Below are 22,197 nucleotides of genomic sequence, written 5' to 3' on the forward strand. Positions count from 1 at the left end.
CAGTGCTTGCCTACAACACATGAAGCCATATCTCTATCTGTGTCAGTTCTTCTGCCTATTGCTAGGGTATTCACTATTGCAACCTACAGTTCACAACTAACCACAACCATCTCTCTAGACCAGTGGTTCTCAAAGTGTGTTCTCTACCTGCAGCATCAGCACCATGGGAAACTTACCAGAAATGTAAAGTTCCAGGCCCACTCATATTCAAGGAATCTAAAGCTGGAGGCAGAGCTCAGCTATCTGAAATCTTGATGCACAAGTACATTTGAGATTACTGCTACTGCCCAATGGGTTCTTACATTAAAGTTCCTTGTTCTTCTGAGAGACTACCAAAATAACCCCATCTGGCTCATCTCCCTGTCTTAAAAGGACAGCTCATGGATGCTTGTCCACATCTGTTCCCAATCCTACCTTCTACTCCCAAGAACTGAGGTCAATAGTATCCTCAGCAGACTCGTCTAAAACTCTACCATCTATTCTATGATGTGCCCTACCCCTTTGCTCTAAAGGAAGCCTTACAGCTCCTGAGAATACAGCTGTTTCTGCAGCAAAAGCTGTTCGCCTGCTTTGGCAGAGGCAAGTGTAGCATGAATCTTAAAGAGTCTTATTAATGAAATCAAACCTGAGGCCAGTTATTGGGGTGAATGCTGGAATGTCAGAGAAGCAGAACAAGCCACAGCTACCTCACCTCGCCAGTTCCTCAGCTGGTCTTGTTTCCTCAGACTGCAAGCTTCTGAGTCCTCATCCAAATGAATCTCAGCTGAACTGTGCTGCTCAAAGCCTAAAAGCTTAACCAGCCAAATGCTTAACCAGCTCTAGTCCCCACGCCTTATATACCTTTCTGCTTTCTGACATCACTTCCTGGGATTAAAGGCTCACTTTCTGGGATTAAAGGTGTGAGTCACCATGCTTGGCTGTATCCTTGAACAGATGGATTTCTGCCTCTGGAATGCTAGGATTAAAGGTGTGTGCTACCACTGCCTATCCTCTATGTTTAATATTGTGGCTGTTCTGTCTCTGACCCCAGATAAGTTTATTAGGGTGCACAATATTTTGGGGAACACAATACTACTACAGGCAAGCATCCTCCTTGCTTCCCAACACAGCTTCCAAACCCCTACCCTGCCCTCATCCAAACTGCACATCTTTTAAAAGCAGTTTCACTGACTGCCTTCATAGTCTCAGTCCTGTCTTCAGCTCCATTGTTGGTCTTCTTTTCGGAACTTGGACATTCATACTGAACCACCTACTAGAGTCAGGCTGTCACCACCATCACCTCTTCCAATGTCAAGCGTCGAAAGAAGGGTCGGTGTGTGCTGGTTTCCCACTACGGCACTTCTCAGCCTTCTTATGCTTTCTTGTCTACTAAGCAACTCCTCCCTTTTTCCTGTCTTTACTCCCCATCATGTCCCTCCTTTCTTACTAGGGCAGCTTAGATCCAACAGTCTGATACGACGACTCATTACACCTTTCTTCAGGCATAACATCTGTAGTATTCGCCATTCCTTATTATATTCCAGGTTCAGCTACGTTCACAGGACACAACAGAGAAAGAAGATAAAACCAGAAAACCTCCATGAAACCAAGGTTCCTATACAACCTGGCAGTAAGGCAGATGCCCTTCTTGCCATTAGAGACCTGTGTACCGGGCTGGACGAAACATATTCTGCTCCTATACTAGCCTTTTTCTTTCTAGCACCCTCTATTTCTTCATCTCTACTTCGATCTTTCCCACTGACATGACACATGCCTGACACTTACCTTTGTAAAAGCCCTTCAGTCTACATTTCCCTGCAATTATTGCCCAATTCTGTTCTCTGCTCAACAGTGTTCCTAGTCTCGACACCTACACATACCAATTAACAATGCAGTTCACGCCAATATTCTCCAAAATAGCTTTTCCTAGTCACTAACCTAACACCCTACCAAGGCCAATATCAATTACTTGGTCTTATTACCCAAACCTAGTAGCACTTTCTTCTCCAGGCGACTCTGTCTAGTTCCCCTAGCCAACCCATTCTTTTCAGTCACTTTCAGAGACGATTCAGGGTTTTGATCTCAGCCTATTCTCTATTACACTTAATCCCCAGGCTTTAAATATTCACCATATACACAATGAACCTCAACTTTCTACCTACAACTCACATGTCTCTTCTGAGCTCCAGATTCACTTACATACCTAATAGATAGCACAAATACAAGAACAACAAAAGCCATAAAAACAGTCCTTTCCATTCTAATTCCTCAAGCCAACAGCTGAGTACCTAGGTTTCTCCATCTTAACGCATATCCAAAACTTGCCTGCTGGGTCTAGTGAGCTACCCTTCAGACTCACAGCTTCTTGCTTAAGCCTCTGGCAAGAGCTTACACTTGCTTTCCCTTCTCTCTTCCAGTCTCACTTATTCCTACCTGATACCCTGCTTGTAGTGCTTCCTTATAGGCCCAAAAGGCGTTCTTCTTCGCTGGGTCTCGTTTACTCCAATGAAACTATCCATGGCCACATTTCCTTGTTTCCTTAAGTACCTAAGAGTTACCAGAGCTCTTCTCTATGTGTTCAATCTGCTCTCTTACCAGTTTAAACAAGGAAAGAAAACTGTCTATGGAAGACTCCCCATCTTGCTTACTGCTCTCCTGCCACCCACAACAAATGGAACACAATCATTTCAGTTAATGTCCATTAACTGCTTAAGTCCTATTATTAACATAATAACCTAAGAGCTTACTGAACTTTCTTCTTCTTCTTCTTCTTCTTCTTCTTCTTCTTCTTCTTCTTCTTCTTCTTCTTCTTCGTGTGTGTGTGTGTGTGTGTGTGTGTGTGTGTGTGTGTGTGTATGTGTATGTGTATGTGTGTGTGTGTGTGTAGAAGGGCCTGGAAACAACCCCAGAGTTGACATCGCTTCCTTTTAAATAGGTTCTCTCACTGGCCTGAAGATTGCCAATTAGGTCGGACTGCTAGGCCAGAGACTTGCAGGGCTCCATCTTCCTGTCTCTGTTTTGACTTCCCAGTGGGGGAAAGTCCTTTTACCATGCCTGGTATTTTCATATAATCATAAGTGTTTTACTGACCAAGCCATCCTCCAAATTCAGTTTTCCGGGCATTCATTCATTCATTCATTCATTCATTTGAAGATAGACTATATCATTCTGTTGTTTAGGCTGGTTTTGAACTCGAAGAGATTCTTCTTCCTTGGCCTCCCAAGTACTTGCATTACAGTATGAGATCTCAGCTGGCTTTCTAAGATGTTATGTACTAACCCAAATTTATTCAGATTGTAAGCTCTGCAATAACAAAGTGGGCCTTTTGTCATCTTTCTAATATATAAATCTGATGATCCATCACCTTGCTTAGATCCATTAGTAGCTCTTCATTAGAATAAGCAGTCTCCTATGTTTTGGTATGCTTTTTAAGACAAAATCTTGTTATATGGCACAGGCTGGCATGGAACTCTCAGTCCTCCTGCCTCAACCTTCCAGAGTGCTGGGGTTACAGGAGCACACCACCACGGCTGGCCCAGGCATTCTCAAGTGCTTTAGATAACCAAGAGTCTGTAATGTTTCTTACCAAGAACTGCCATTCTACTCAGCCCCTGCACACAGATCTTATGGAATTCTCTAAGGTTCTACTACACACACACACACACACACACACACACACACACACACACACACACACACACACGGAGGGGGGGGACAATGAGAATGAGAATGAATGTGAGTGTGAAAGTGTTTTGGTAACCTATTCTCTTTTAGAAAATCCTTTTAACTCCTCAAGCCACTATTTCTCTCTCTCCTTCTGAGCTTGTCCTACCCCAAAGCCAATCCTACCTTCTCAGAGCACAAGCAAGTATCCTCTGGACTCTTAAATACTCCACTTCTTTTACTCCAATGAATGTACTTAGTTCACTTTTCAACATGAGTGTAACTCTTTTGTATTTTATATTCTTGGAGTACCTGAGATCAAACCCTAAGCCCTGACCACTGAGCTATACTCCCTGTCATAAGTCTCTCGTATTTAAACAATACAAACACAGCTTCTCCCCACTGAATTCCTCAGAGTCAAACTTCTGCATCTACTGTTTCTTATTCCCCTGCCTCCCCATGGACTCCTACCTGACTCAATTACCAGCAAGTTTCTGTCCTCATCATTCACCCAAAATGACTCCTGCTAAAGTCACTAGTGGTCATCATGGCTGACCCCCAACCTCTTACCTTGGTTTCTACATCCTAGGTTTACTCCTGAAGAATAGGCTCCCTGTTTCCTGTCAGGGCTTGTCCCACTCTATAAGGAACTAACTTCCTTTCTTGCCCTCCATTTCCTCCTGAGGCCATTCTCATTTTAAGCATGCAGTTTCTGTGACACTTTAGGCAGTTTTCCGCAAGTTAAACCTCTACCTTGCCATGGTTTTCTGGACCTAGGTAAACAGCTGCCTAAACAGTATTTCCTCTCTGAACATCTTAAAGTTACCCCCAAAATATTAAATCCCAAATCAAGCTCATGATGCCCTTCACCTTTCCTCCTACAAAAGCCTGTCACTCATCCACACCATGGCAACAACACCCCGCCTATTTTACCTCTAAGTTTCTCTCCCAGAGTCCCACTCACCAGCCTTGTCCCTGAGACTGCTTCTCTATAGTCACTGTACTTTCGCTGCATATTTACTCTGCTTTAATCTATATAGATAACTCGAAAACCATAAAAAGAAAACAAAAACTAACTATAAATTCTATTTCATGTAGTCCTAATCCCATTTAAAGTCTTTTTTTTTTGGGGGGGGGGCTAGAGAGATGGCTCAGAGGTTAAGAGCACTGACTGCTCTTCCAGAGGTCCCGAGTTCAATTCCCAGCACCCACATGATGGCTCACAACCATCTGTAATGAGATCTGACACCCTCTTCTGTATACATAATGAATAAATAAATAAATAAATAAATAAATAAATTTTTTTTTTTTAGTCTTTTTTTTTGGGGGGGGGGGGGGGAGTTGGGGTTTTAGCTCAGTGGTAGAGTGCTTGCCTAGCAAGCGCAAGGCCCTGGGTTTGATCCTCAGCCTTGGGGGGAGGAGGGGGAGGAAATAACAAAGTCTTTTACGGCTCTTCACTGCCAAGTACTCATTTGTAGTACCAGCCTTATGTTATCTGAACTGAACGGTTTCTACATTTTGTGATCATTCAATTTACTATTGTCTCATTCTCTAGTCCTATAGACCAATTAGAATGGCAAGTGATTTCTGGAAGGTGGTCATAAAAAGTTAGCATGTAACTTCCATTTAAGAGGTGCTGCCTTATATCTTCACAGAAACTACATCACTAGTCTACCGGACCTGTTTGGAAACCTGAACCTAACACTCTGAAATGCTGCACACTGATGCACAGCACAAGTGAGGCCGACGTTCAGCCTAGGATACCCATGGGTTGCTGCTACTTCATTCTAAAATGGCCAAAAGAGACTTTTTACTAAAGACTCCATGAACATTTCAAGAATGTTCCCAAGCACTGTCACATCCTTTCCACAACCTGCAAAGCATGGTTCAAGTAACCAGTGGTGGTGAAAACACTTATTCAAATCTCCTTATTTTCCCTACTCTGTTCCTGGGTCATCACCCTGAGGGCAATGGTGCCAACAGGAAACCAATGAACAAGAAAGAGAGAGGTTAGGAGTAGTGCAATGTACTTTAGGACACAAATCCTAATTGTAACTCACAACTGTCTGCTTTCTAGTCTGTAAAATACAGGGATGGAGACCTTGCAGAGTTGTTAAGGACTGCAAGTGGTACATCTATGTCCATCAGACATGTGATACATAGGTTACTTAAAGAAATAAAAGCCATTCTTTAAGAGAGATGAGGTTGAGTTTCTAGCCTTGCCATTTGCTCAGTAATATGAACTCTCTCTTGGCCTCTTCTTCCTCACTTGTGCAGTAGAGTAGTGACAATGTTGTGAGAATGAAATAAAACAATGCAATACATAGAAGAACTTTCTTGACTGAATAAAATCGGATAACAATCCCTATTGCTATATACACTCGTCATACACTGTATTTATTCTTTAAGGACACAAATGTCTTTAACCATCTTTGTATTTGCAAGAGGTGGTTCCACTCATTTCAGGAGCTCCTTAAATGCTGGATGAACTGATTTATTAAGACAGAATTGATTGATGACCAAACAGTTCAAATGAGATCTAAAAGTCCAGCTATGTAGGTAAGAGCTCCCACTGCCAGACTAACCAAACTCAGTTCGGACTGGAGAGCAGGCCGTGTCTTCTGGGAATTTTGGAAAGTGCGGTATAATTTTGTTTACTTGATAAAAATCACATAATCATCAAGCAAGCAGGTTTGCTTAACATAGGAATCAGTTTTTTCTGTCTCTTTCTTCCTTGCCTTCATCATTTGAGATTATGAAGACGGTGAATAAATGACACAAGGACTCTCCATAGTATGGCACATACTCCCGAAAGAGTTGAAAGGCAGCTGTAATGAGGGCTTCCTACCCACTAACACTTCAAATATCAATAAGGGTGACTATTTCACATAAAACTCATTTGTGTTTGTCAAAGTTCTCCCCATGTGAATTCAAGGACATCCTCAACACAATGGGAAAAAAAATTCAGGGATGGTTTGCAGTCTGTTTATGCAAATATTCAAAACAAAAGGCTGGCCTGCAAGAGCAGGGTGATGCATGCCTATAATCTCAGCTACTGGAAGGCGAAATGGAGGAACCAGGAGTTCAAGGCCATCTTTGTCTATTCAGTTTGAGACCACCCTTGGCTACTGTTAAATGAACAAAACAAAACACACACAGGTGTTGTGTGCTGGTTGTTTACTGAGCACCTATAGTGTGCCCCATGCCATGTCATGTGTGTCTCATAGGTCATCTCAAATCATGATAATCATGTGGTATGAATTAATTTTCCTGTACAACAAATAAGGAAACTGAGGTTTGCAGGTTAAGTAACTCGTTCACAGCCACACAACTGGGAAGTGCAAACCTAGCATTCAGTGAAGTCTCTAACACTCCAACTCTTCATTAGATCAGGGTGACCAGCTTTCCTGTCTCTACCCCCTCCTTCAGTGCTGAAGTTACAGGTACATACTGCCACAACCAATTTTTCCTTTACATGGGTGCTGGGGATCTGAACTCAGATCCTTATACTTATACAGAAAGTACTTTATCCACTGAGCTATTCTCCATCCCTAGAAATTAGCATTTTTATTTTTTATGAACAGGGCTTGGTGATACACATCTTTAACTCCAGCACTCGGGAGGCAGAGGCAGGAGGATCTCTATGAGTTCAAGTCTAGCCTGTTCTACACATTGAGTTCCAGGACTGCCAGGACTACATAAAGAGACCCTTTCTCAAATAAGTAAGTAAACAGATGGATGTACAGATGGATGGACGGATGGATGGACAGATGAGTAGTGAAAGTTTAGGGCACACAGTGACAACTGCAGATGCAGATGGTCAACACAACCAGGGGAATCATAAGACCCTTTGGCTGTGCCAGTTCTTTTGGCACAACAGCATCTCAATGCAACATGCGGTGTATTAGTTGGCAAGCTGTTCTAATACAGTAATGGGACTAAGATGAATACATGGGTAACGGTGAACCACAGAAGAAGGAAGGAAGGAAGGAAGGAAGGAAGGAAGGAAGGAAGGAAGGAAGGAAGGAAGGAAGGAGACTGTCAGTGCTAAGTAAACTGAAATGAGATTAATTCAATTCCTATCCCTTCATAACCTCTCTTAAAAACAATCAAAAGATAGAAGAGCAAGAAGGATGTGGATCAATCCCCACCCAGCGAAAACTACTTAGTGTGCATTAGCATGCCAGCAAACCCTGGAGTTCTCATAAATGCAGGACTACAAAACACATCCATAGAGGGGAGGAAATTACATTTCAAGGTCATGTTCAAATGGAAAGGAGAAACAGATAAAGAAGCCTCCCCAACATGCCATACAGATACACACTCTGTGACCCAGCTCCATCTTCACAAACATTGCTAAAATGTTGGCTTCTGGCATTTACAAATGTAGCTTCCCAGAGCCAAGTAGGTTCCTGCATTTCCAGATTATCTGGGATGAAGGGCAAAGGGCAAAGTGAAACTTCCAAAATCTGGCTAGTAGCCAAAGGCATCACATGGACTAATAGTCTCCCTTAGCAACACACAACAGCTGTCTGCTCAAGACAGCTATCGCCATCTTTACAAGGGGTTACTGATGCTAGTGTTTTTGCAGCTAAAAGCAAAGGGGGAAGAGGACTCTCTGTATTCTTTTCCCTGACATTTTCCTAAAAGTTTTTATATTTACCATTTATAAACTTCTCTAACTATAGAATATTCACTCTATCACAAATTACAATGCCACAATTACCAGAAAATTAAAATAAAGTAAGGTACATATTAAGTTCTGGATTTACAAATGTAAAACGCTTTATAATGGCTGGTTATTAATTACTATTCCAGCTGCGATGGGCCTTGTTTCTAACTATGAGCAAGACACTCTTTGTGACTTAATTACTTCCCTCATAGTTTTAGTAACAACAATGACCTATTTCACAAGACAACTGTGAAGGGCATTAATTATTAGATTAAAAACTCACAAAAGCTTATTAAGGACTATGCCATCTACTGGTGCTAGCTACAGATGTGGCTTGATTATCAACACATGACCACCCTGACCCACAAGGAAGACTGCCACTCCTGAAGCCTCCAGCTCACGTCATCTGCCCACTTGCCTTCTCCAAGCCTACCAAGCCCAGGGGACAGCACTGCTCTGGGAGCTCAGTGCTTGCACCAAGTCTAACAAGATAAACAACATTTAGAAACCAGACTCTAATATTATGATCTGTGGGGTTCAAAGGCCCTCACACCTGTTCGAGGAAGGGCTGTGGCCTGTGCTCTGCGGAGCCTCTGTGCAGGCACAGAACCTCAGCTTTCCACTCCTTATATGTGCAAGTGCAAGCCTCCTCACAACACTCTACTCACCCAGAGGTACATCATGGCAGAGCCGCTGCAGACTCCGCTGGCGTTGAGCCTGGATTGTAAAAAGGCTGACTTCAGTGAACCAGAGGAAAAAGGACACCAGAATGGGGGGCGAAGAATCAAGGGAAGAGAACCCCTAAAATCATTTGAGTTAAAAATCCTCTTAAAAACACACACACACACCAGTTCTCCCCCCTCCTCCCTCCTCCGCAGCCGACTGTTCTGTTGCTCTCTCCTCCCTCTCCCCCTCCCTCCTCCCCCTCAGGGAGTTCCCGGCCCAAGTGTCTCAACTGGAGTGTACTGCACACACTCTCTGCGTTTGCCTTCAGGGAATCTCTCTGTCACTCTCCTTCTAGAGGCACAATCGCCACTCACAAAGATGACTGCAGAAGGCAGGGCTGGGCGGCACCGGTAATGGACCACCAGCACCAGGTTCTAGTGCTAGACACAAATTAGTTCAAATGAGGGATGCAACCAACCAACTCTGCCCTCCAAGATCAAGACAAATGCACCAAGCTTGCCCCCCGTCCTGACTCTTCTGGGTCCCCCGGCACAGGCCGGGCACGCACACAGAACCCTTTTTTCATGACACTGGCCTGGGGGCCACGATGCTTTTTGTCACTTCGCCATTAAAAACTGTAAGATACAGGAGAACTTAGATACACTTTTTAAAAGGGTTCTCGTCTTTCTTTTTAAAAAAGGCTTTTCATCTTCATCATCCCTAGTCCTTGCTGTCATCACTACTGTCCCTACTTAACACAGCCTGTGTCTGAAAGGACCAGCAACAAGCGCTTTCAGAGTCGCATAGCTCTTGGGTCTCTAGCATGCTACACAGACTCTACCTGAGCATGTGGACAAGGCAGGGTATAAGGCCTGGGTCTAAATTCCTCACCCAAAAAACCCAGGTGTAACACTTGGTGGAGCTGCAATTAGATAAAGGCATATATACTGTTTAATCCTCTGCCACAAATCCTGCTCAGCACATTTTCTAATTCCAATTTAAACACTGTGTCTTCTGCATGCCAAATATTTTACCCATTATGACCACTGATGAGTAAGAACTAGCAAATCACTTGTCCTGGTGCTTTTCATTTCAAAAACAGCTCAATTTGCCCCCATCCATCAATGCCCATACAGTTTCCTGACCTCCCTGACTCACTCTGCCACGTTTAATAAATTCAAAGGCACTCCCACCGCAAACACCCAGGAGTCAGAAGCAGGAAGAAGATCCTATAGTCTGAAGCTAAACAGCCAGGGCTACAAAGTGAAACCCACCAAACCAAGGCCTACCCTACTGGCACTTGACTTCCCTCCTGGGCCTGGAGCTTCTAACACAGCATCCACCACCTCTACAGCAGGTATTTCCATACAAATCTTCTCTCTGCATCCTTTGGGTACAGTTTATCTAATCCTGGCCCTGGAATCTTTGCATAGTGATTGGCACAGAGCTACAAAATATCCTCAAAATGTTACTGTTTTTGAGGAATATTCTGCTTGGTTAACTTATTTAAAGAAAACCAAAACAAAACTGAAAACAAACAAAAACAAAGTCTACTGCCTTTCAAGTACACAGCTGTTTAAACAGCTCCCTCCAGCTTGGGAAATCTCTGAGTAAGAGATGCAAGTCCCAGGAAGGCTAGCACTGTTGCAAGGTATCTGATATGCAATATCCCCACCCCACCCCCACCCCCACCCAGGGGTCATGACCCACAGGTTGAGAACCACTGGTGTGACCTTTTGTATTCTTCCCACAAAACTTTTCTCTGCTTCCTCTGAGGGCAAGGTTGTCTCCTTCCTAGTATAAAAGAAGAGTAAAACTTTCTAAGCTTAAGGCTGGCATCGATTTTTTGTTTTAATTTTTTTTAAATAAGAAAAGAAATATTTTTCTAAGAAACTCTCCAGTCCTAAGAAAACAAATCTTAATTAAACAAACTGTTGGAATCATTAATATGTCCACAGCTAATCAGTACATGCAATTTTCCTATCTCACAATGATCTAAATTTGAAGTCACTTACCCTGCCCCTCACCTATGAGAAATAAACACGTTAACATCACTTTAAGAAACTGTAGTTAGGGGAAGGGTTAGAGGTAAGACACGGTGTCACTGTGTAGCCCAGATTAACACTGAACTCACAGCAATCCTTCTGCTTCAGCTTCCTAAGTTCTAGAAGTACCAGCCTATGCTACCACACCCAGCTTAAGATTTTGTTGTTATTCTTCAATCATTCATCAACTGTGGCATCAATAAAACAAACACAATCAAGTTCAAATATTCATACTCTCATTTTAAGGGATAAGAAAAAAATTAAAATGTATCTATAGCCAGGTGAGGTGGCACACACCTTTGGCCTCAGCCTTTGGGAGACAGAGGCAGGGGGATCTCTGTGAGTTCGAGGCTAGTCTGGTCTACAGAGCGAGTTCCAGGACAGCCAGGGCTGTTACACAGAGAAACCCTGCCTTGACAAGCAAAACAGTCATGAAGCAGAGAAAATCACATGGGAAAAATCCTCAAAATGAAGCAAGGAAAGTCTAACTATGTCACAAAAATCAGAAAACCACCTTTACAATTCTCACAGGTAGAATCACTTAGAAATGTCTTTGAAACCATATGAATTTTTTTTGTTTTAAATATATGTAATTCTTTCCTTATTATAACTTTTCAATTAGGTGGACAGTCAGAAAACAAACTGCTGTGTTGTTTCACAAACAGGAAGGACACAGACAAGCCAAGGGAATCTCCTGTGTTCATGCCCATGCACGCTCACATTCTCTACCTTTAAACAAAAGAAACAAAGAGGCAGGAGAAAAAAAAAGTCTTTCCAATCATCAGAGTCAAATAAGGAAAACTATGGTTTATAGCAACATAGGATTCATGTTAAAGAGCTGGGAACACAGTCGAGTAAAACTGACTGGGTGCTATGTGTGGGGCCCTGGGTACCACCACAAAAGGGTCTAAGGATTTCACACTACGCGGCTACCTGAAAACCCACACCTAGAGACTATCTGTCTGTGCTCAGAGTTCTATTGGCCTCTGTATTAGCTCGGGGATGGGTCAGTTTGAGTACTGGAGGAGGCATTCTTCCAGGGGAGGTCTTCAGAAATCTCTAGTGTGCTCAATCAAGAAAGATAACTCAGAACAGCTTGCGGGTGCTGTCAACAATGCTACCCTCGGCAAAGCACACGGACTGTTGCTTACAGAGGTGCTGGATTTTATACTATGAAGAAGAGTAAGCTCCCTGTGACTATGAAAGACTGGGGTAAAGAATCTATATATGGAGAGGCAGCATAATTTCTCAAGAACACACCTAAAAAGTCAGGCACTGAGATTTAAGAAGAACCTGAGGCAAACATTTTTATACACTTTATATTTCTTCCACCTCCAGGCCTGGGAGAAACAATAAGCCTCACTACAACAATGCGAGCTAGATGGCTGGGCATGGTGGCACATGCTTTCAATCCTAGCATTTAAACAGAGGCCAGGTCTACAAAACGAGATCCTGCCTTAAGGGGGGAAGGGAGGCAAGCTAGAGATATCAGATAGGCAATCCAGCTGAACTTGACTTTTAATAAAAGCCCAAAAGAATGAGCCTCTTTTTACCTTATTTCCTCTCCGCTTAAAATAGCAGGGATTCCCATAGGGCAGTTCTGACAGAACTCTGCTATTCAAAATGTGCCCCCAAGTCCAGCACCCACATCAGTATCAGCAAGGAGAAGCTTCTTAGATACAGAGATTCTTGGCTCAAGATACATACTGCAACAAGGGCTCTAAGTGCTTTTCATGCACAGGCAATCCCAGAAGCTGGTCAGAGAGCACTGGCCCACTGCACAGCAGCAGAGGAGAGACCCTGCACCAGCAGTAACAGCAGCTTCATCTGCTCTGCACTCCAGGCTCATTGTGAACTACAACAACATTCAGTACCGCACGCATTAACACCTCCCCAGTGCTCCTGTAAGTGAACTTTCTCTATCACATATCACAGAGTAACATAAGGTCATGCTCTCATAGCACCGACTACAGGGCTCTAAGTGGAGCACAGGATGACATGTTCATTTCTATGCCATACCTACTCGCCTTGCTACAAGACTGCACTCTACCTCTGCCCATTACAGAGACTGGAAACGAAGGCCAAAGAGCAGACAGAGACCAAGGGTATGCATGCTGCTGACGCACTACTGAAGCATACACTGTAGGTGACAAAAGGTCCTGTGAGGTGAGGCTATGTTCTATCAAGGACAGCTCAAATAAACTTTAGTTATGTACATAAAAGGGGGAAATCTCCAAGTTGGCTTCTTGGCAAAGGCAAGCAGGGCATCTGTTAGGACTTTTTCTCCAATTCCAAGGGAAAGAAACCAGGGCCACCATCCCTGAAACAGAAAACTTCATTGTCTTAGGGGTCCTGTTTCATATACTCTCAAAGAACCTCCCCAACTGGTGACTTTCTCTAGTACTCCCAACACCATAATTTCAAACCTTAAGAAGACTTCCTATCCCAGCTGCTTTGCATTGCCTACCCACTCCAGTTTGTCTTCTACTGCCTCTGTCCAACTGATTCAAGAACCATAATTATAACCCCTGCCTTGGAAACACCCTCAAGCATTTGCTCGGGCATTGCCAGCAAAATCGCATCCTGATCAAGCACAGGTCTCTGTCTTCTCTGCATGTGCACCCACTAGCTCAATGTTGCAGACGGAAAGTCACACAAGCTGATGCCAGTGTGTTCACAACTGCACACTGTGAATGGGCGAGTCTACCAAGGCTGCCCTTGTAGGCTTCTGGACCCTCTGGAACCTGTCTCGTTCTCTCCCTACCACCTACTCTTAGCTGGTGCTCTCTACAATTTACTGGACATTTTAAAAGAGAAGAAAAGTGTCTTCTCAACTTCCAAATCTTCAGTTCTGCCTAGAGATGTACACATCTACTTACATTCCAACAAAAGGGAAAGGTATTTCTCCCACTAAGTACCCCCCTCACTATGGCACATGTATGCTAATCCCTAAGTGACAACTTGATACTCTCTCCGTCCATCTACTCTTTCCTATGTCACTACAGGAAACCTCGTCTCTCTGCTGATCGTGGTCAAAGAAGAAACACTTAACCTCATCTTTTGAAAACCTCCCTTTCTGCTCTCATACAGTGACGGACAACATGTGAATTAGTTCTTGACTTTGTAAGTCAGGTTGGCAATACCCTGAATTGTGAAATGCAGCAGCCTGTGGTACAGCAATGCTCCTCAAGTGGCCCACCTGAGAACAGACACCAAGTGTGAATGGATCAATCTCTATGAGTAAAATACAAAATTTAAACTTAAATATCCAATGACAGGTTAGGCTAGATAAAGCATGGTTATTAAAGGTTCTCCTTTGACCCTATCCCTCACTCCCTTTCAGCTACCTGCCACCCTACTACTTACTTGCCCACTACTTCACAGCAGAACTCAAAGAAGATGTCTAGATCTGTCTCCTCTTCATCTCCCTCTGATCAAAGTTTCCAAGTCCTGCACACCATTGAGTCTACCTCTTCCATGTCGCCTAACCCACTGAAGTTACCTAGCTTCTTAGCGAGAAGCCCTCCTGCAGTTTTGGACATGCCACAACTTGGGGATTGTGTTGTTGTGTTTTGTTTTAACATCATCACTGGTTAATCCTAAATGATTTGGGGGAGTGGGGCTTTTCCCTCATAAGAAAATATTCCTTGTTATTCAATCTAGGTCATTCTCTTCTCTCTGAATTGTCTCCTCTATTTCCATTACTTCGATCATGCTATTAATGACCAAGTGACATACCTAACCTAGGCTGCCTCCCTTCCCAAGTTCCAGTATCACTACTTGGCTATCCCACGGGCATGACAAAATACATGCTCAAAACTGGTTCTTTAACCTGTCACCACCATCACCTCTGAAATCTAGCATGCCCCTGCCATTCCCTACCTCAACGAATGGCACCACCTGGCAAGTACGAGAACATGGACTCCTCCTGTACCCCCCTATGTATCTGCTTTCTCTTCATGTGGCTCTCATAACCCAGGGGGTTAGCATCTCTTTTCTGAACTTCACAATACTTTCCTGGTTTCTGCTGCTGTTCCACTTAAAAATATCGATCTCAGTGCAGACACGAAACAAGATCACAGCACACACCACCCACCCCTTCTACAATGTCAAAATGCACGGGAACTCTTTTTCTATCCTAACTCCTCTAATGTCTTCTGCGCTCTGCAAGGTTCCCAACCCTCCAACCTGTCTCCAAACCATTCTTTCCTCTCTATCACTGCTCTGAATATACTGAGATCTTCGTCAGCTCCTAACCAGGTACACTCCATCGCTCTCCTCCAAACTCTAAGCCTGTTACTAATTCATCTCCAAATCCCTCTACATTCAACCTTTGTTCTTGGAAAGGCTGGCTCCTCTTATCTTTCAAGTCTTAAACATCCTTCGCTGAAATAAGACCCCCCCGCCAGGTGCTCTATCCAGATGAGGTCCTTCCTCCCAACCCTTGGCCCTCTATCACCATGTCCTGCTTCTTTTCTTCTTGACAGCTCTAAAAACACTTTAAATGTCTTTTTCCCCTTGTCTGTGGCTAGTTTCACCTTTAGAAAGCAGTACTTTGTGTGTCAGACACAAGTGAGACCTTCTGTCACAGAACATTTATATTATCCCTTCCCTCTTTGTTATGGAAGGTCAAAGTTATTCGTAGACATTTCTGGCACTCAGCAACTGTCTAACCAAGTCCTATAAATAAAATTAAGAGTGCTACTAATTTCCTCCTAGTTACCAAAGGGACAGAAAGCTTTACCATCACTACAAGCCATAAATAAACTTCCGTATCAGTGACTTTAAAATGATAGTTGAAAATAATCAAAATACTAGGATAAAAAGAAGCTCCAACTTACTCATTTATTTTAAGCTAATTTAATTATCAACATTCCAAACTGCCTCATTTCCAATGTTGTAAATTTATTCTCAGTATGTTAAAACCACCCAACTGAAACAGCACTCTAATCAAATTAAGCACATGTAAGTCTAGAACCACGAGGTGGTCCTTTGTGAGTATTCAAATTACTCAATTTCTCGAACAAAGGCACACACCAAAGGTAGATATCACAGTGGACATAGCAACTATAAAACATTTTCACCGACAGAAATCTGTATGGACAGAACTATCACAGAATGGTAACAACCAGGAAGCAGAGAGACTCTTATGTGCAAAGAAGATGACACTGTGTGTGCCTTCCAAGAGGGAAAGCACGTGCAGCCTTTTCTCTAAAGTACCTTAATTTAGGTTAAGAGAACTGTCCTGGTGATCTGGCTAACTGTGCACCAAAGTTCAAAAGGCAAATGAGGAAAGGAATGTAGAAGACGCAAAGGGGAAAGACCCAAAAGGCACAGAAGACATAAGCAAGACAAGGGCAAAACGGCAGTTAGTAAGGAACAGCAGCCTCTACTCCACAGCACACAGTGACACTCCCACTCACTGCAGATGTTGACAGCTGTGTTAAAATCCATTTTCAGGAGTGCCTACATTTCACTATTGAAAAGAAACAGTTATGCAGCACTTTCTTAAAGGACTTACTTCCAATGGCCAAATCTTTAACACCTTGGTTTTTAAAGGAGGAAATCCTCTCAGCTATTTAGGATACTCAACAACAAAGGCAAAACCAAAAACCCATCTAAAAATGTCCTGAATGGTTAAACTGAAGACTTCAATTTAACTAATATGAGCAAATGCTGCTTACAAAGCAGGTATCTACGAGTGTGAGACAAGCCACCTAGCTTTCTTGAACTGGCTGAGCCATATAACAGAATACTATGTGAGTATGGGGGATATTCATAGTGACACACAAAATACCCTGATATACGTCACATGTGAAAAGCGAAAGGTTCAGAATGATGTAAATCATACTACCAATTATTTAAAAAAGAGAGAAAGAGCCACATACAAGGCCGAAACACTAATAAATACCTTTAGAGCAGTGGTTCTCAATCTTCCTAATGCTACGACCCTTTAATAAAGTTTCTCATGCTGTGGTGAGCCCAACCATAAAATTATTTTCATTGCTACGTCATAACTGTAATTTTGCTGCTGTTATGAGTCATAATATAAATATCTGATATGCAGGACATCTGATATGCAAACCCTGTAAAAGGGTTGTTTAGCACCCTGCAAAGGGGTCACGATCTACATGTTGAGAATTGCTGCTTTAGAGGAAGAAATGGGGTGGCAACTTCTCATGTGACCACTGTGTGCTTTAAGACTGAAATAAATTTGTTATTAGTTTTTTTAAAAGGTAACAATCAGGGTTGGAAAAATGGCTCAGTGTTTAAGACTTCTTCCAGAAATCCTGAGTTCAATTCCCAGCAACCACATGGTGGCTCACAACCATCTGTAATGCGATCTGGTGTCCTCTTCTGGCCTGCCGGCATACAACATACATGCAAGCAGAACACTGTGTACATAGTAAATAAATAAATCTTTAAAAAACACACACACACACACACACACACACACACACACACACACACACACAAAAAAAAAAAAAAAAAAAAAAAAAAAAAAAAAAACCGGTAACAATCTGGCTGAACAATGGTAGTGCAACTCTTTAATCCCAGCACTCAGGAGGCAGATGCAGGCAGATCTCTGAGTGTGATGCCAGCCTGGTTTACAGAGAGAGAGAGAGAGAGAGAGAGAGAGAGAGAGAAACAATTTTGTTTTTTTGTATCTGTATTCCCCCTCAAAATGTATAATCAATGGCTTATCCATGCTTTAAAAAACTAAAATATAATCAATCCTTTTTAAAAATTGTTTTCCTTTATCAGAAATTTAAATGTTTTCTCTCTTTAAAACATTCAAAACTAAACAAACAAACAAAAAACCCTGAAATTGAAGCCAGACATGGTGGGACATGCCTTTGATCCCAGCACTCCGGAATGCAGAGGCAGGTGGATCTCTGTGAGTTCAAGGCCAGCCTGGTCTACAAAGCTAGTTCAGAACAGCTAGAGCTACTGGCACAGGGAAACTCTGTCTGGAAAAACAAAGAGAAACAAAACAAAACACCCTGAAACTGGGACCAGCAAAATGTCCAAGCTGGTAAATGCATTCACTCCACAGCCTGGCCCCTGTCCAGAATCTATGTAAAGGTAATCGAAGAGAGAACTGACTCCACAAAGTGACCCTCCTATGTTCACATGTGCAGTGCATGAACACTCCAAACAAGTTTGTGCATACTTTTTTTTAAACCTTCAAAATTAAAACAGATGGCAATGGTCTTTACTATTCCATATCACTGAACTTAGAAAGTAATAATAACAGCACAAAGATGTGTAGATTTAAAGGCCTGAGTCACGTTACTGGATAATGTGGCTCACTGGATAGGAAGAAGGGCTAAACAAGCCCCCAGGGAGGCTGCAGAAGGTCTCCAATGCCATATGGCTGTACAGTTAGATCACTAGGACAAACACTGAGGCTGAGAATGCTGGGAATATCACCTTCTTAGTAATCAAACCTCAATTTTCATTCCGGCACATGACCATGAACACCTGTCAGAAGAGATTCTTCCTCTTACCTTGATGCAGTTAGGTATGGCCATGAGACTAAGCTCTGGCCAAGGAAGTTCATGCAGAAAGCTACTTGAAATCCTGTCCTCTTACGAGACATGCCTAGGGGAGATAAGGGGCTGAGGAAATGTCTCTGGATAAAGTGATCCTCAGTACACACATAAAAAGCCAAACATGATAGCATATGCCTGCAATCCCAGTGCTAGGGAGTGAGAGGGGAGACAGGCAGGTCCTCCAGGCTCATTATTGGTCAGCAGTCTAGTCAAAATGTCGGGGGGGGGGGGGGGGCACTAGAGAAAGAGACTTGAAATTGATCTCTGGCTTCTGCTGGGCAAAAGCACCTACTCACACACATACCAAAAAATAAATAAAGGGGAGAGGGAAAAGGAGAAGAGGAAGGAGGAAGGAAAGGGCAGGTAGCAACCATCTGGGCTGGATCCCATCAGCAAAAAAGCCAGCAGCAGCAACCATGAGGCACCCTATCAGCCCTGGGCCATCTGTGTCCAGACTTATTTTTTGTTAGAGACAAATAAACCTTTCCTATTTAAGTAAATAACCTCTCTTGTTTGAGAGGTTTTTTTGTTTTGTTTTGGGGTGTGTGTGTGTGTGTGTGTGTGTGTGTTGTTTTTGTTTAATTTGGTTTGGTTATACACAGTAACCATTACCCAAATAATTTATTTCATACTAACTTAAAATTTACAATTCGAATTCATTTGAAAAAATAGAAACTTCTATACATACCAAAAGTATACAAATTTAATGACTAAGCAACTGTCCAAGGATCCTGAAATGTCTAAATAGGAAATCCTGGTCCAGAAGTGAACTAACTAGTCAATCTCCCTAAGCCCATGTCTCTAAGCACTCTGCAGAGAATCACTGAAATCAAAGTTGAACACAGCATTCCTGAGTACTGCTAATAGTACAGTCAAATACAGGCCAGTGAGATGGCTCAGGAGTAAAGGCACCTCAGCCTGTTGTCCTGAGTTCAATCTGAAGAACTCAAGAGTGGAAGGAGAGAACTGATTCCCAAAAAGTCCTCTGACCTACACACACACACACACACACACACACACACACACACACACACACTTCTATAAAGTCAAATACTTATGCTCATTTTTTTCCTCTGAAAATATGGAAACAACAACAAATAAACAGCAATGCTGACAGGTCCAAGCTATGCTGAAAACTCTGTAAACACAGCAGTATGTGCACATATATTTACATTCACACATTCACCATGGCCACTTTAACAGACAATGGGTAACTGTGGTCAGAAAACAAAATGGAGCACAAACAAATCAGTGAACTTGTCTAGTCTCTTTTACCAACTTTCCCATTTTTGTATCTTTCAGAAACTATTCTGTTTGGGAACTTCAGTTCCCTTCTTCACAGCACCAGGGGAGTTGAGCAGCTTAAAAGTGGAGGAAATAAATATAAAACAAAGAATAGTTAAAGACTTAAAATGTCTTATGAATGGATCCACTGAAGTCTATAAGCTGCTCTAATATTTCACAAGCTGTCCATAGGTATAATTTTATTGCTATCTTTAAGATCTACTTACTTTTTTGTATGTGTCTGCATGTATGCATGCACGCACACACACACACACACACACACACACACACACACACACACACTTGCGCGCATGCACACGCACACTACCACCTATGTGCCCAGTGCCCAAGGAGGCAAGAAAAGAGCACTGGATCCCTAGAACTGGAGTTACACAAAGTTGTTTGCTGCCGTTTGTGTGCTGGGAACCAAGCCCAGGTCCTCTGCAAGAGCAACAAGTGCTCTTAACTGCTGAGCAATCTCTCTAGCCCCTACAAGAATTTTTTAATTGATGCTATCATTTTTTCATAAAAAAAAATTATTGGGCCGGACAATGGTGGCTCATGCCATTAATCCCAGCACTCCGGAAACAGAGTCAGGAGGATCTCTGTGAGTTTAAGGCTAGCTTGTGAGTTCCAGGAACACAGAGAAACTCTGTTTTGAAAAGCCAAAGTACAAAAACAGACAAAAAAACGCTTTCAAGTGAAAAAGGCCAAGCACATGCACAGCTCGACTCAGTGTGTAGGAACTGATCTGAGAAGAGGGACCTGAGAAGAGGGACAGGGAAGGCAAGTTTCACCTGTGTGTCACACATGCAGTCTACTCTGATGATAGGCAAATGGTAAATATTTAATTTCAACATTCTGGGATTTTATTTTCAAAACAAAACTGGCATAGTTTCTTTAAATTTTTTGTATTCCTAAACTGTTTAAGGTCTCCATATGTGGTTCAGTTTGAAACGGCAAAATAAAATCACCTTTTCTGAGGCCACTTGTTGGTGATCCTCGCTCCATATGAACTTAGTCACCAGTGCGGTGTTGTTCAATCTGGTACGCTTTAAAGATATTCTAGGGCCAAATCACCGAGAATTACATTTTAAGCAATTTTACTGTTTGCCCAATTTAAGAGTGAATAGATGTTTTGACAGAGTTTACAAATACTAATAGGAAGAAACTACTAAGGGGTGTCAGAGATGAGCTGACAGGCAGGCAGATGCCAAGAATCTGCCACAAAATGTAAAGAGCTACCATGAGGATAAGGGGGTGTGAGAAACAGGCTGCCGACAGTTGCAGGCTTTGCTTCTCCACTGGAAGGGCTGGTTTCTGTAGTCTCTGCTCTGAACTGCCATATGCACGCAGCTTTACAGGGTGAGCTGTAAGAGCGAGAGCTGCCCTGCCTGCCGGGACGAACATTCCCAGCACCAACTCCTGTGGTCTGATGCAGGGAGAGCACGGGGTCTTCTGAGCTAGCAAGCAGAACTGACTGGAATAGCCTAGTTTTCTAAGATGGTAGCCTATCTAAATCCACACTAGATGGACCACACTGTTCTATTCCAGATCTAACCAATGGAGTCAAGAACCAAGAGTTCCTAAAAATTAGTACAGACCACTAGTTTCAGGCCATGCAATACTTTTAATAACACAAATGAGTCCATTGTGATTTATTTTAATTATTTCTGAAAAATGGTTTATTTTTAGTAAATATTATAGTCCCCCACATGGGAAGCTACAAACCATGCCAGAAATGTTCTATGAGGTGATACAATCCTATTAATAGAACTATCAGTTGCTCCTTACTTAGGTTGTAACATAGTTTCCACTTTAAGCTGGTATGACCTCCCCTGACTTTCCAGGGTCTAATGTTCCTCTCATCTCAAGTCTCCACATTTATCTTTATCTCTAGGGTACTTAAATGAAGCAAGCAGGGCTGAGGGGAGGGAAAGAGAGGCTCCTTTTCCTAAGCCTTCTCCTACAGCAAAGTGTAAGGTCAATTTTGGAAGCTTAAAAGGGAATCCTTACTTTGTTGTGCTTTGTGGGTGGGAATCCCATGAATGTTGAACAACCATCCAGAGCCATGCTACACAGTAAGCCACAGTTCCCAAGACGTCTTCCTCTGTGCTTGATCTCACTTTCATCTTCCTTAACCTGGGCTACATAGTGAAACTGTCTTAAAACAAAACACCCCCCCCAAGAATAAATGTAAAGCATAATATAGTCTCTTGATTTTTAAAAAAGCTAAGCAAGGGAACCAAAGACTAAACACAAGACATTAACTTTTTCTAAACACAAGACATTAACTTTTTCTAAACACCGTAATCTCAGGATTAGAGGTGTG

At 42.6% G+C, this 22,197-nt stretch overlaps 1 protein-coding gene across 19 annotated transcripts in view; it reads right to left on the minus strand.

The window, feature by feature from the left end:
• Window positions 1-22,197, minus strand: part of Rbfox2 (RNA binding fox-1 homolog 2) — a 241,269-nt gene that overhangs the window by 117,829 nt on the left and 101,243 nt on the right. Inside the window, exon 1 of one of the 19 annotated variants that reach the window (XM_036208112.1) lies at window positions 8,983-9,009. The exons of the other annotated variants lie outside the window; for them this stretch is intronic. Coding sequence (XP_036064005.1) covers window positions 8,983-8,997 — 15 coding nt within the window. The 5' untranslated portion in view covers window positions 8,998-9,009. Of the gene's footprint in view, window positions 1-8,982; window positions 9,010-22,197 lie in introns of those variants that run through there. 19 annotated transcript variants of the gene reach the window in all.

The sequence above is a fragment of the Onychomys torridus genome, chromosome 16 (assembly GCF_903995425.1).
Source record: "Onychomys torridus chromosome 16, mOncTor1.1, whole genome shotgun sequence".
NCBI classification, from domain to species: domain Eukaryota; kingdom Metazoa; phylum Chordata; class Mammalia; order Rodentia; family Cricetidae; genus Onychomys; species Onychomys torridus.